The following is a 13,699-nucleotide window of genomic DNA, read 5'->3' on the forward strand; positions in this document are numbered from 1 at the left end:
AGTCATTTTTCAAAGCAGACCTGAATTTATTATCTTTTTTTTTTTACAGAAGCATCCGTTTGTATTCCCCCCCCCCTGCGAAACCTAAATCAAAACATGCTATTTTTAATGTCGTCTATTTATAACAGGAGTCCTGTTTTATTTTAGTTTAATTGCAACCTGAATGTTTGTCGGTAACTTTTCATCAGCAGGCTTACACTGCTGACTGCACCACTGGTGTCTTAGTTGGGATACAGCAGCTCATTTGAGACATAAAAATGATTTCAAAGTAAAATATTTCCATCCTCCCTCTACATCAGCATTTTTGCAAGCTGCAGGCAACACACTGCATCTGCAGTGAATCATACAGAATGACGTTTTTAATGAGGTAAGGGGCAGCAGAAATATAAGGTATAACACAACAGTTCCATTTTAATGTCTTATTCGCTAGCACTTCCACCTCTCCCCAACCACATTAACTTTCATGCAGGAGTGGTCATGTTGGCTATGATTCAAATTAAGATGTAGAGTATTCAACTAGCAAATGCCAGTTAGGCTGGCTGTGAACCCAGCTCTTGATGCTCGAAGGAAGCAATAGGAAGGTTTTCGAGAAGCAATCTCTCTCTTAACACAATAGTACTGCAATGCAGGACATCCATTTCCCACACCATTACAAAACCAATTCTAACTCTGTGGATTCTGGCAGAGAAAACATACGGCACTTGTTCCAATACGCCATCTGGACAGCATGGCTTGGTTGCCCATTGGTATGGAACAGACACACAACCATCCCACAGATACAGATCCATGGAGAAATGACCGAACATTTCTCGACTTCATCAGCTAACAGAAAACAAAGGCTCCAGACCAGAAAAGAAAGCGAGTCCATTGCCCGTTAGAGGCACACAGTTAATGTGTACAAGAATTTCCAGTGTAATCCTCGGGTCAACATGCTGGCTTGGCTGGTGATTGCACAAATATTTGACAAGACGCTTTTTTCAATCTGAACAAATGAAGTGCTTGATAACCGATTCCGTGTTGGGTGGATATTAAGTTAAATGATCTTTTGTGTCTTACCATCGACGCAGGCTGGCCTTGCTCTCGTTGTACCGGCAATCTGTCCTTTTTTACATGCACAACGAGCTGTTTGCCGGGCTATAGTCCTTCGGGGTTGACTGCTATCTCTGTCCAACGTAACAATCTCACATGTACCTGCAGCCAATTGACCTGGGAAAAGAACCAGCAACAGGTACCATAGTCACTGAATGCGCCATAGCCACTCTATTACAGGAAAAAAAAGTCACAACCCATTGCCATAGCAGGCACACAGGCACTGCACAACAAATGGAAAATGAGCTTATGGATACAATAACAACAGAGATAACCAGCATATTCTCCTTGTGCTAGCCAAATGAAAACTTTCAGTCTGGACCAGTCAGAAAACTATTTTCTATAAACGGCTTCATGGAACAAATCACTTTTACTTTGTTGAAAGAACTGCTTTAAAATAAAAGACGTATTTCAAGTACACTTGTGCAAGAAGCACAAAAGTATTCAAAGGGAAAAGAGGTATGTTAAGAATTAAATATCCTTTATCCAAAATACCTGGAATTATGGATCCGTACCTCCACAACTTTGGCGAAACACAGTACAGTTTAAAAATAACAAACTGCAGTCAATTAAAAGCTTTTATCATTGCTCTGCTTCAATCTTACTTCTGCTGCAAAGCATCAGCATAAAATACGTAATTGCTTTAAACAATTCTAAGCAATTGGAATTATTCAGGAAATAAAGTATCACCCCTTTCAACATGATCTTTTCCATAATATTACTGCTATTTTAAAAAAGCAATAGGATTACAACTCTGGGAAAAAAACATTTTAAGGAAAAAAATTATATTGACAGAAAACCTTGTACAAGCAAACCCCATTTTAGGCGCAAAGGATATGTGTGGGATATCCCAGGTCGCTTCTGAACCCAAAGCGACCTGGAAACATCATAAAAGACATTACTAAAAGAGTGGAGCAGGGAGGGTTGAGAGTGGAATGAGGCAGAATGTTTCTATTGCACACAATTTTGTACAAGCACACAATAACCCAGAACACAACTCCAACAGAAATTTGGGGTTGCCTGTAGCGGCCACAGCTATGAAATAAAAAGGCGTGCCACAAGAAATGTTTGGGTAAAACATGGGAGTTTGCTTATTTAAATTTATACAAATTATCTGCAGTGTGACTGTGTGGGAACCTCGCTTTTGGGGGAAGCCTGCCTTGCTACATAAAAAAGGGGAGTGGCTTCAGTTCCGTTACCACCCCCTTTTATCAGCCCCATGCCTGAGGCCTTCCTCACCCACCCACTCTCAGTACACCAGGTTAGCCTCCAAGGTGATCCTTACCAAGCCAAGTGGCCCCACAAACCTTGAAGGTTAATCCCTGGTCTCGCCATTCACCATAAAGGTAGCTAAGGATGCTCGCCCAAACTCTGTCCTGTGAAATTCCAACACATTGCTGCCCAAAGTGGCCAATTAAACAGGGATAATGATAGGAACAGCCAACCCAATTAACCTAGTTAAGAAAGGCAAAGCATCAAAACAACACAGTAAGAGAAAGTGCATAGGAGAGCCAGTGTGGTGTAGTGGTTAAGAGAGGTAGACTTGTAATTTGGTGAAAACAAAATCGAAAATTCTTTCCAGTAGCACCTTAGAGACCAACTGAGTTTGTTCCTGGTATGAGCTTTCGTGTGCATGCACACTTCTTCAGATAAGAAGTGTGCATGCACACGAAAGCTCATACCAGGAACAAACTCAGTTGGTCTCTAAGGTGCTACTGGAAAGAATTTTCGATTTTGTTTTGACTATGGCAGACCAACACGGCTACCCACCTGTAATTGTAATTTGGTGAACCGGGTTCGCGTCTCCGCTCCTCCACATGCAGCTGCTGGGTGACCTTGGGCTAGTCACAGTTCTTTGAAGTGTCTCAGCCCCACTCACCTCACAGTTTGTTTGTTAAAACAAAATAAAAAAAATTCTTTCCAGTAGCACCTTAGAGTAGAACTAAGTTTGTTCTTGGTATGAGCTTTCGTGTGCATGCACACTTCTTCAGATACACACTTTGTTTGTTTGTTTGTTGGGGGAGGAAGGGAAATGAGAATGTTAGCCGCTTTGAGACTCCTTCGGGTAGTGATAAAGCGGGATATCAAATCCAAACTCTTCAACTCTTCTATGTCAGCTGTCAGAAGCAATGTGGTGGTGGTGGTGGTGGGGAAACTACTCAGCCCCCAGGAGTCAGTGAGTGTGATGTGCACTGCGCTCAGGATGGGAGGGTGCTGAGAAGATCCGAAGAGGCCAGGAAGGGAGTAGAGCTTTCAGTGATGGCCAAACTTGGCCCCTAGCTGTTTTGGGACTACAACTCCCATCATCTCTAGCTAACAGGACCAGTGGTCAAAGGTGATGGGAATTGTAGTCTTAAAACAGAACTGGCTTACATAGTCTATTTGCTCAGCTCCACCCACCCTACACCAACACAATGTGTGGCTGCATGTTGCCTGGGTAATGCTGGGCTCCCAGTGTGAACACAAAATCCCATGGCTGCTGGAGCTGTCTAACCATGGCAGCTAAGCAGTGACTGTTTAAACAGGTTTATTTTTTAAAAAAAGTAATTTCCCGTCATGCCAGTAAGCTTTAAATAAACAAACAAAAATGGAGGATGGCACTGTATGTTTTGTTGCAGCTGCTAGATTGTAGCTTATGTACTGGTTCTTAATGTAGTGCTGATAAAAACATAACTTTCCCCCTAAGCAGATGTTTTATGTTTGCCTCCTGCAAGACAGAACAGAGCCCCCAGTTATTGGCTCATGATTGAATATATAATGTTAACTTTATTTATGTGAAACAGCACAGGCAGAATGCATTTAATCGTCAGGAAATCTGAAAATAGGGAAAAAGTGCAGGTGCAGATACAGAAGTAGACCGGAATGCACAGTTATGCTAATATCTGCAATACGCTGAAAGTTATATAGCAGCAGAAATTTGAATTTGCACGAGAACGTGGCAGAGCAGATAGCACCTTTCTGGCATTTGTAAGAACCCTTCATACTTGGGCGGGGAGGGTGTGCATTAAATACATGAAATGACAAATACAAGGTCAATAGCAGATGTTTCCCTAACCTTTTGGAGCAATCTGGAAGGCACACTGGGTAAGGGAGAGTGAGAATGTTCCATTGTACAAGCAGACACCCGTTCTGCTAGTGCATGGACACTATTGGCTGTATTCTAAATATGGTTTCCATTTATGGTATTCTAAATATGGTTTCCATTTATGGTAATCAGAACACTTAACTTTCTCAGTGATGCACTTCTGTTGCAAATATAACACTTTTTTAAAATCATCAGGAATATGCTGCATTCTGTACCTGTGAAAACGTGAATCCCAGGCACCTATCGGCAATTGGCTGGAGGTGGCGCTGTGGTCTAAACCACAGAACCTAGGGCTTGCCGATCAGAAGGTCGGCGGTTCGAAACCCCACAACGGGATGAGCTCCCATTGCTCGGTCCCTGCTCCTGCCAACCTAGCATTTCGAAAGCACATCAAAGTGCAAGTAGATAAATAGGTACCGCTCTGGCGGGAAGGGAAATGGCATTTCCATGCGCTGCTCTGGTTCGCCAGAAGCGGCTTAGTCATGCTGGCCACATGACCCGGAAGCTGTACGCCGGCTCCCTTGGCCAGTAAAGCGAGATGAGCGCCGCAACCCCAGAGTCGTCCGCAACTGGACCTAATGGTCAGGGGTCCCTTTACCTTTACCTTTGTGGCAGCAAGAGGTCCTGTTCTGTTTGAACTTAGCATTCTAGAGACCTTTAAAAAACAACTGCTTGTTTTATATTAATCTAGAAATGTATTTATCTGAATTGCACATGCAGCCTTATATTACACTCTCACAAAGTAATTTTTCCCCATGTGCCGTCATTTGGATGCCTAGCAACACAAGCTCTTTTTATAACTCAAAATGTGCAAAGGTTCATTTGACTAATTCGCTGCTAACAAATTTTACCTGCAGATATCACATCTGCTATGAAGAAGTGAATCCCAGTAGCCACTGTATAAAGGATTTTTGCAGATTTCCCAAGGAAGACTAAGAAGCATACCTATATCATATATGCATGAACAATATATACACTCTAGAGCAGAGGCTGCCGACTGGGGCTGGGCGATATCTGGTTTTCAGCATCATGATTTATCAGCAGCTATACTCTGTGGCTGATCAGAAGGTCGGCGGTTCGAATCCCCGTGACGGGGTGATCTCCCATTGCTCAGTCCCAGCTCCTGCCCACCTAGCAGTTCGAAAGCACATCAAAGTGCAAGTACATAAATAGGTACCGCTCCAGTGGGAAGGTAAACGGCATTTCCGTGCGCTGCTCTGGTTCGCCAGAAGCGGCTTTGTCATGCTGGCCACATGACCCGGAAGCTGTACACCGGCTCCCTCGGCCAGTAACGCGAGATGAGCGCCGCAACCCCAGAGTCGGACATGACTGGACCTAATGGTCATGGGTCCCTTTACCTTTACACATCACAATATTCTGATATATCATCATGTCCGATATAAGGATGGAATTATGTAGAGGCAAGTGGATGAATCCTTTAGTCTTTTCTTCCCTATAATAGGGGGGCATGAAGTGGTGACTCACCCACCTGTGGCGGCTATTCCAGTGTCCCCTCTTAAAAGGGGTTCTATAATGGGTGTCACTGGCCATACACTGAAAGGTTGTCAGTGAACTACCCTGCGTGCGGGGATATGGGCTTGGTTGCCTGCTACACTTACGTCTCGCAGAGCACCCCCATATCCCATTTACCCTGATGTGCCCCATTTCCCCCAGCTGGGGGGCTGGGAGGGATACACGCCCAAGGCCAAAGCCAAGGTCTTCCTACATTTGGAAGTTTAAATAAAGTTGTGGTCTAATTTTAATTCCATAACACTTTGTCAGTCTTTATTCCTTTCTTATGATCCCTGGGAGCTGGGGCTGTTGTGGCCTGGTCACGGAATAATAAGCAGCCAGTGTGTCACCCAGGCAGCAGAAATTCTATGCACACAAACAGTTGCCTGCACAAAGGTGTCCCTCTATGGACATTTGCTCTAACTATCTACATGGCCCATGAGAACATGATGCCAGTTGTGAGCTAGTAGCTATGGCCCCGTTTCTCTTCCATTGAGTAAAAGTAAGTGTGTGGAGATAATGAGTAGGTAGGACTTCTGCTGCTTGAACATTCTGAGTGCAGTACAAGTAACATGAAAATTTGATGAAATATTCCATTCTTCTTCAATACTTAGATATTTCCTCTTCCATACACACACCCTCCAAGTGCCCCTATTTTCCAAGGACAGTCCCGGATGTACAGAAGCCACCTCAGTTTTTTATTTGATCCAGGAATGTCCCGCTTTTCCTTGGGATGTCCCTATTTTCATTGGAGAAATGCTGGAAGGTATGGTAGAACATTCCTATTGGGTATGAAGTTATGGAGTAACTATAAAACCTTTAGAATACACCGGAAGGCAGCCCTATGTAGGAAAGTTGTTTAGTGTTTAATGTTTTATTATGCTTTTATGTATGTTGGAAGCCAGAGCGGCTGGGGGAACCCAGTCAGATGGGTAGGGTATTGTTGTTGTTGTTGTTTAGTTGTTTAGTCGTGTCCGACTCTTCATGACCCCATGGACCAGAGCATGCCAGGCACTCCTGCCTTCCACTGCCTCCAGCAGTTTGGTCAGATTCATGTTGGTAGCTTCAAGAACACTGTCCAACCATCTCGTCCTCTGTCATCCCCTTCTCCTTGTGCCCTCCATCTTTCCCAACATCAGGGTCTTTTCCAGGGAGTCTTCTCTTCTCATGAGGTGGCCAAAGTATTGGAGCCTCAGCTTCAGGGTCTTTCCTTCCAGTGAGCACTCAGGACTGATTTCCTGAAGAATGGATGGGTTTGATCTTCTTGCAGTCCATGGGACTCTCAAGAGTCTCCTCCAGCACCATAATTCAAAAGCATCAATTCTTCGGTGATCAGCCTTCTTTATGGTCCAACTTATGGTTGTTGTCCCAACTTTCATCAGAGAAATATTTAGGGGTATGCTGTACCCCACATATTACATACTTGGCATTAACAATGTGACTATTTGCAAGAATAAGGATTGTTACTTTAAGCGCAATCTACTGGCAGTGTCCAGCACAGTATTTATAAATATTTGCTTTCTGATCCGAGGCCCAGTTCTAAAATGTGTCGTTTCTTGTTTACTGCTCCAGATGAAAAATTTCCCAGCTCATTAATGTCTGCTTCTCCATCGCTTCCTTTGCAATTTTGAGCTAGACAGCTTCAGTTTACTACTGTCATCAGATTTCATAAATTTATGTCAGTTTGGTCCAACAAAACTGCACAGCTGATATGAGATAAGCTTATTCTATTACCGTTCCATTTTAAAAACTGAATGCAGCTATCTCTAATCAAATGAGTCCGATGACTGCTGGAATCATAGGAAGAAAATGCAGGCCTACAGCCTCCCATGAATTTAGCAACAGAAAAGAAAGGTAGGTTTGCACTGCTCAAATACATGCATTACAAATTCTGTTCGGGGATTTTCATACCTTGTACAGGTTTCAGCATAAATGAGGTATTGCAATACACTTGTACGATTGCACCTAATCAAAGCATTATATGAAAACTGGAGAAAATGAAGGAGGATGCAGTCCAGACACAAAAGCAAACAATATTATGCCTAAAGTACTGAGAGTTTTTAAAACTTAAGATGTAATTTTAACACCAAAGTAGCGTTATTCAAAGAGAGCAGTCAGAAAGCATTTACAGAAAATATTCCACAGGGTAAATGGAAAGGAAGAACATACTTCTAGTTTTCCAACAGGGTTTTCAGTTATATATATATATATATATATACCAATATTCCACTTTATCAGTGGAATTGCCATTATATTAGGCCAAATTAAATAACTTTACTGTTATTTAAGGAGAATGTGAGCCGCTTTGAGACTCCTTCGGGTAGTGATAAAGCGGGATATCAAATCCAAACTCTTATTATTATTATTATTTTGAGAGGCCCTGCACATACTAGTTGGGAGCACGCTCAGGGACTTACAAACACCCTTGGTGGGAGCTGCATTCAAATGTACACAATCATTATCATTCACACACCTTTGTCAATGGCTACCTGCAAAAATACATTCAGGGCAAGCAACTCCAGTCTCATTGCTATTACAGGATGAAAGCCCAGAAATCACTTACGCTGTCGCCAGATTCTGTGCAGCCTTGATAGATATACGTCGAAAGATGGTCTGTGATGTAAATCAACTTTAAATAGTGGCCTAAAATATTGTTGGATCTATATTTTAGTAGCCTATCTCATAGAACCGATATCCGAGTCTAAATTTTATTAGTTATATCTATGTTTAATCAATGATTTTAAGGACATGGTTTAAGTTGGGCTGGATATGTTGAATATGCCCTCATCATGTAATGAGTACCCATTTAAACATATATATTTTACATTGTTTTTACATTGTTTTTATAAATGCAAATATCTTGTTTTATGCTGGTCTGTGACCGAATAAAGTACATTCATTCATTCATTCATTCAGGGCAAGCAACAGAACAATTTACTCCTGTTGCTAACATCCACAAACACTAACCCACCACAGGTGTATTACATGTGATGGCCTAACCAAATTGGAAATAATGGTCCATCTCAAATAAAAGTTGAAAAAGGAGTGGAATTAAAAGGAAGGATACAATCATATGGAACTAAAAAGGAGAAGAAGAATGTTGGCTTCTCCCCCCCCCCCTTTGATAAAGTTCACAGGCACTGGAAACAGAAATCCAGCGGGGTGATAAATGTGGCAGCAGTTCAACAATGCCATTCGCAATGACTGAGCACAAGTCCTGTGCAGATCTGGTTTTAAAGACCCACTCTGACAGCAAAAATCAGAATCTGTTAAGAGAAATTCTACCTATTTCATGCATCACTCACTGGTTGGTTAAACCACATTTCAATCATAGAGATGAAAGTTAACATACAAATGCTGTAAACAACTAAAAACTTTGGCAGGATTTGAGTAATGCTTGTAATAGACGAAAAACTATGGTAAAAATGGATTATTAAAAATAAAAATAGAGAAAATAAAGGGAAGCAGTTGGGGCGGGGGGGGGGGGAAGATTGATAAAGGTAACCATGGAAGGGTGGAGGGGAGTCGAAAGATTCAGGGAATCCTAAATGATGGTGTGGATGTTTAATGTTTGAATTTAAATTTGTTATGTAAAGCTTAATAACATATATTTTTTAAAAGGAGGAAAGTTAACATACAGATTAGCAATCCTCTAAAGAGAGAGGGGAAAACATATGCTGTGGTAAATGAAGCAAATGATCTAAGCCAGACCTTATTGGGTAGCCATAGGCAACAAGAACATAAGCAACTTGCTCACTCATCTCCATGCAAGTGAGTGAGCATGTCCCACAAATGCTCTTTCCCGTCTTTGCACTCAGTGCAGAGATGAAGTGGGCTGTCAGAAGGAAACCCCTTCTTCCATGACCAGCACAGAAATGAAGTAGGCTGCTGCAAAGGGGGAAGAGCTCTTTACCCATTTTCTGCCAGCTACTGTGCTGGCCCCAGGGGTTTGTCCGTGAAGCAAGGTCCAAGTCCAGTCCTGGATCTAGGGGTCCAAAGGAGGTCAGTCTGGCAGGGAGCGAGGCGGGGAGCAAGTCAAGGTCCAAGGCAAGTGCAGGCACGAGGTTGTAGGTTGAGCATACGCTTGCAACTAAGTTGCTCACGCAACTTGGGGTGGGTCTGGCTGGCTTTTATCTGGCCCTATGCTTAGGGCGGCCCCGATCCTCCGGAGACTCGCCTCTCCTCCGGGCCTGGAGGCGAGCACTCCTCCTGTAGGCACTTAGCTCCCTTCGCCTCTCTGTCCTGAGCCTCTGCAGCTCAGGAGAGGCTGGTGGGTTACTGGACCCAGGGGCTGCCTCAGCTTCCTCTGAAGAGGCTGGGAGTGGAGCACCTGCAGGCAATGGGTCCTCCCTCCCATCAGGAGCCAGAGCAGACTGTCCTGATGCCTGCACCTGGGGATCCAGCACAGGTGGGGATCCTTCAGGCTCAAGCCCTGGCCCTGGCTCAGCTGGTTCTGGAGGCGGGGAATCCTGTGCAGGCTGGGATCCCTCAGGTTCAGCATCAGAGTCTGACTCCCAGGTCATCACAGCTACATTCTGCAGGCTGGATTCTCCTCTCCACCTATCTCTAGGCCATGGACTTTTGTGGACTTATTTGCACAGCTGACCTAAGCAGGAACTTGAAGGCCAACTCTCCCATGTTGTGGCTATGGTTATATGACCATATATAGGTAAAGATAAAGTTTGGGGAGCAGGTGGCGCTGTGGTTTAAACCATGGAGCCTCTTGGGCTTGCCGATCGGAAGGTCAGCAGTTCAAATCCCCGCAGCGGAGTGAGCTCCCGTTGCTCTGTCCCCCAGCTTCTGCCAACCTAGCAGTTCGAAAGCACACCAGTGCAAGTAGATAAATAGGCACCGCTGTGGCGGGAAGGTAAATGGCATTTCTGTGCGCTCTGGTACTCATCACGGTGTCCTGTTGCACTAAAAGCAGTTTAGTCATGTTGACCACATGACCCGGAAAACCGTCTGTGGACAAACGCCAGCTTCCTAGGCCTAAATTGAGATGAGCACCATACCCCAAAGTCACCTTTGACTGGACCTAACCATCCAGACTGCCTTTACATTTTTTTTAAAAAAACAACAACAACAACACCTATGATTATATATAACCCTCCAGGATATCCTTTGTGATTGTATAAGACACGATGGCCCAATCCAGTGTTACCTTCGTTTCTAGCATGCCTCTCTCCAAGCATAATCAAAGTGGGTTAAAAGTAAAGGTAAAGGACCCCTGACAGTTAAGTCCAGTCGCAGACGACTCTGGGGTTGCGGCGCTCATCTCACTTTACAGGCCGAGGGAGCCGGCGTTTGTCTGCTAACAGTTTTCCCGAGTCATGTGGCCAGCATGACTAAGCCGCTTCTGGTGCAACGGAATACCGAAACCAGAGCAGCGCATGGAAACACTGTTTACCTTCCCGCCAGAGCGGTACCTATTTATCTACTTGCACTTTTGGGCGTGCTTTTGAACTGCTAGGTTGGCAGGAGCTGTGACTTAGCAACGGGAGCTCACCCTGTCACGGGGATTTGAACTGCCAACCTTCTGATTGGCAAGCCCAAGAGGCTCTGTGGTTTAGACCACATAGCCACCCGCGTCCCTTCATAGTGGGTTACAAGACACCAAAAGCAAACAAAGGAACAGATAAACACAGCAATAAGTCACCTATAAAACCAGTGCTCTTTTTCTAGGAAAAGGGGTGCTGGAACTCACCATGAACACCTCTTAGAATTGCAATGGTGCCCACCTGAAAAGCATCAGAACTGAGTTCCGGCTGGAAAAAAGCCCTGTATAAAACAGCTTAAATCATAGCATTGAGAATTTATTTTTATCAAGAAGGAGAGTTACTCAGCCTTCTTCACACTGGACTTCACCCTTCAAGCAGTAAAGGCTCACCTGTCCACCTTTCTGAGCTTGCTATCCTTATAATAGTATCGTCTCCACTTGAATCTCTAAAAGTTTTAACCACAACAGGCTCTTAGAAGCCATAAACATCTGGTTCATCATATAGAAAAGCCAATATGGCATTATCCTCCTTTCACTGAATGGATCTTGTAGCCACTCATCACTCAAGAATCCTACTCACACACCTGCAGTTTACAAGATTACATATTTGCTGTTCCCACTCACCCAAGTAGTAAATGTTTGCAAGCATAACACATGAGAGGCAGGATATAAACTGGGGGGGGGGGGGGATACAGGATTCCTATGCATATTTTTTTCCTCTGTACACGTCATGAAGCAGAGACTATTCACTGGTACCTGCAGACATTTAGTCCCCTTGCCAGGGAAATACTTGTCTGGATCCTTAGTGCGTTAAACAAATAAGCAGCAAAAAATTAGGTCTTGTAATCTAATAATCTGAACCCTTTGCCTCTTTATTATTTACTCAGTGGAACTGTGCTCACTGTCAGTGTAAACATTTTACTCTATCTAACGCAAAAGTCACAGGTTTGCTAATTTTTTATAAAGTGCAATTAGCCCTGGAAAGCCATTACTGTATTGCGGGAGTTGGTTTGATTTCAAGAGACTGGGTGATTGTCACCCCTGACGTGCCTGGGCTCTGTTTTGATGTACATGAAGTGGGAATGCAGAGTACATTATTACTGAGCCCATACTCTGCCTATCTCCCTCTTGTGGAGATAGAAAACAGAAACCAAAAAAGAGGCTTCTAGTTTGCACTAAAATTACCGTATTTTTCGCTCCATAGGGCGCACTGGACCATAGGACGCACCTCGTTTTTAGAGGAGGAAACAAGGGAAATTTTTTTTTCTGGTTTTCCTCTTCTAAAAGCCCTGGTTTTTTTTGAGGATCAGCTAAAAGTTTTGCAGCTTTTTTGCGAAGGGAAAAGCCCTGTTTTTTTGAGGATCAGCTAAAAGTTTTGCAGCTTTTTTGCAAAGGGAAAAACCCTGTTTTTTTGAGGATCAGCTAAAATTTTTGCAGCTTTTTTTGCAAAGGGGGAAAAGCAAAGAGGAAAAGCCCCATTTTTATGGGGCTGAACTCACATTTCTGCAGCTTCTAAAGGAGCCTTTTCTACAGTTTGCAGACAGATAATCTAATCAGCCAGTCACATGTCTCTGGGGAAACAAACAACCTCCCTCTGCAGCACATTCAACAATGGAGGCCTGGGCAAGAGGGTGGGGCTGAAAGGGAGCCGGGACTCTTATCTCTCTCCGATCTCTTGCTGATCAGCTGCTGAGCGGGGTCCTTTCAACACTCCCTTTTCTCTTTGTAAAATAAAAAGCATTATCCTTTTTTGACCCCTGGGCAATTCAGCTCCAGGGACCACCATTCGCTCCATAAGACACACCGATATTTCCCCTTACTTTTTAGGAGGAAAAAAGTGTGTCTTATGGATACAAAGAAATAACCTTATTCCAGTGATATTGTTAAGAACCTGCGGTCCAAGTTGTGTACCTATGTCTTTTTCTCTCCCATGTGTTGCTTTAGCATTGCTCACCTATTTGATTTTCAAATATTTAAACTTTGGTAGGTGCAAGCAGGTAAAACAAGCATACGGGCAAAATAATGAAACATTTTAAGATTATGGAACTTTTTGCAGCTAAAAGATATAAGCCATTACGTATCACCGAGGAAAGAAAACAAAGCACAGAGGGTTGTGTATACGTACGATCCTAACACAAACATCAATTTTAGTGCTAAGTTTTTTTTTTAAAAAAAAATACAGTTGTTTATTGAATAATAAAATCGTGTTTGGCTGGGCTACATTAGCAAAGAGAGAAATTATTTGTACACGTAAACCTGTTGAACTGCAAAGATTCATGTTGCTGCTGGCTGTTTCAAATCTCCATGGAAAGCAAAGAGCCTATGGCATCTTTCCCCCGTCAGTTTTGCTTCTATACGGAGTGCCGCATCCTTAAGTTTGCAATCCTATGAGAGATAAGAGGAAGCCTTCTGTTGCTAAGCAAGGCTTTGCCATTTATCTCGAGCTTTAGCCGAGTACAAGCAATAATCACTACTGCCTGGAATATATTGGAATGAGAGTACATGGGACCATTCAT

General features: G+C 43.4%; 1 protein-coding gene across 6 annotated transcripts in view; it reads right to left on the reverse strand.

The window, feature by feature from the left end:
• The window catches only part of TAFA5 (TAFA chemokine like family member 5), a 339,820-nt gene that overhangs the window by 171,539 nt on the left and 154,582 nt on the right, over positions 1-13,699 (reverse strand). For all 6 annotated transcript variants that reach the window (XM_033161859.1, XM_033161857.1, XM_033161856.1 and 3 more), the window contains exon 2: positions 1,057-1,206. In XM_033161859.1, coding sequence (XP_033017750.1) covers positions 1,057-1,206 — 150 coding nt within the window. The remainder of the gene's footprint in view (positions 1-1,056; positions 1,207-13,699) is intronic.

The sequence above is a fragment of the Lacerta agilis genome, chromosome 10 (assembly GCF_009819535.1).
Source record: "Lacerta agilis isolate rLacAgi1 chromosome 10, rLacAgi1.pri, whole genome shotgun sequence".
In the NCBI taxonomy this organism is placed as follows: Eukaryota; Metazoa; Chordata; class Lepidosauria; order Squamata; family Lacertidae; genus Lacerta; species Lacerta agilis.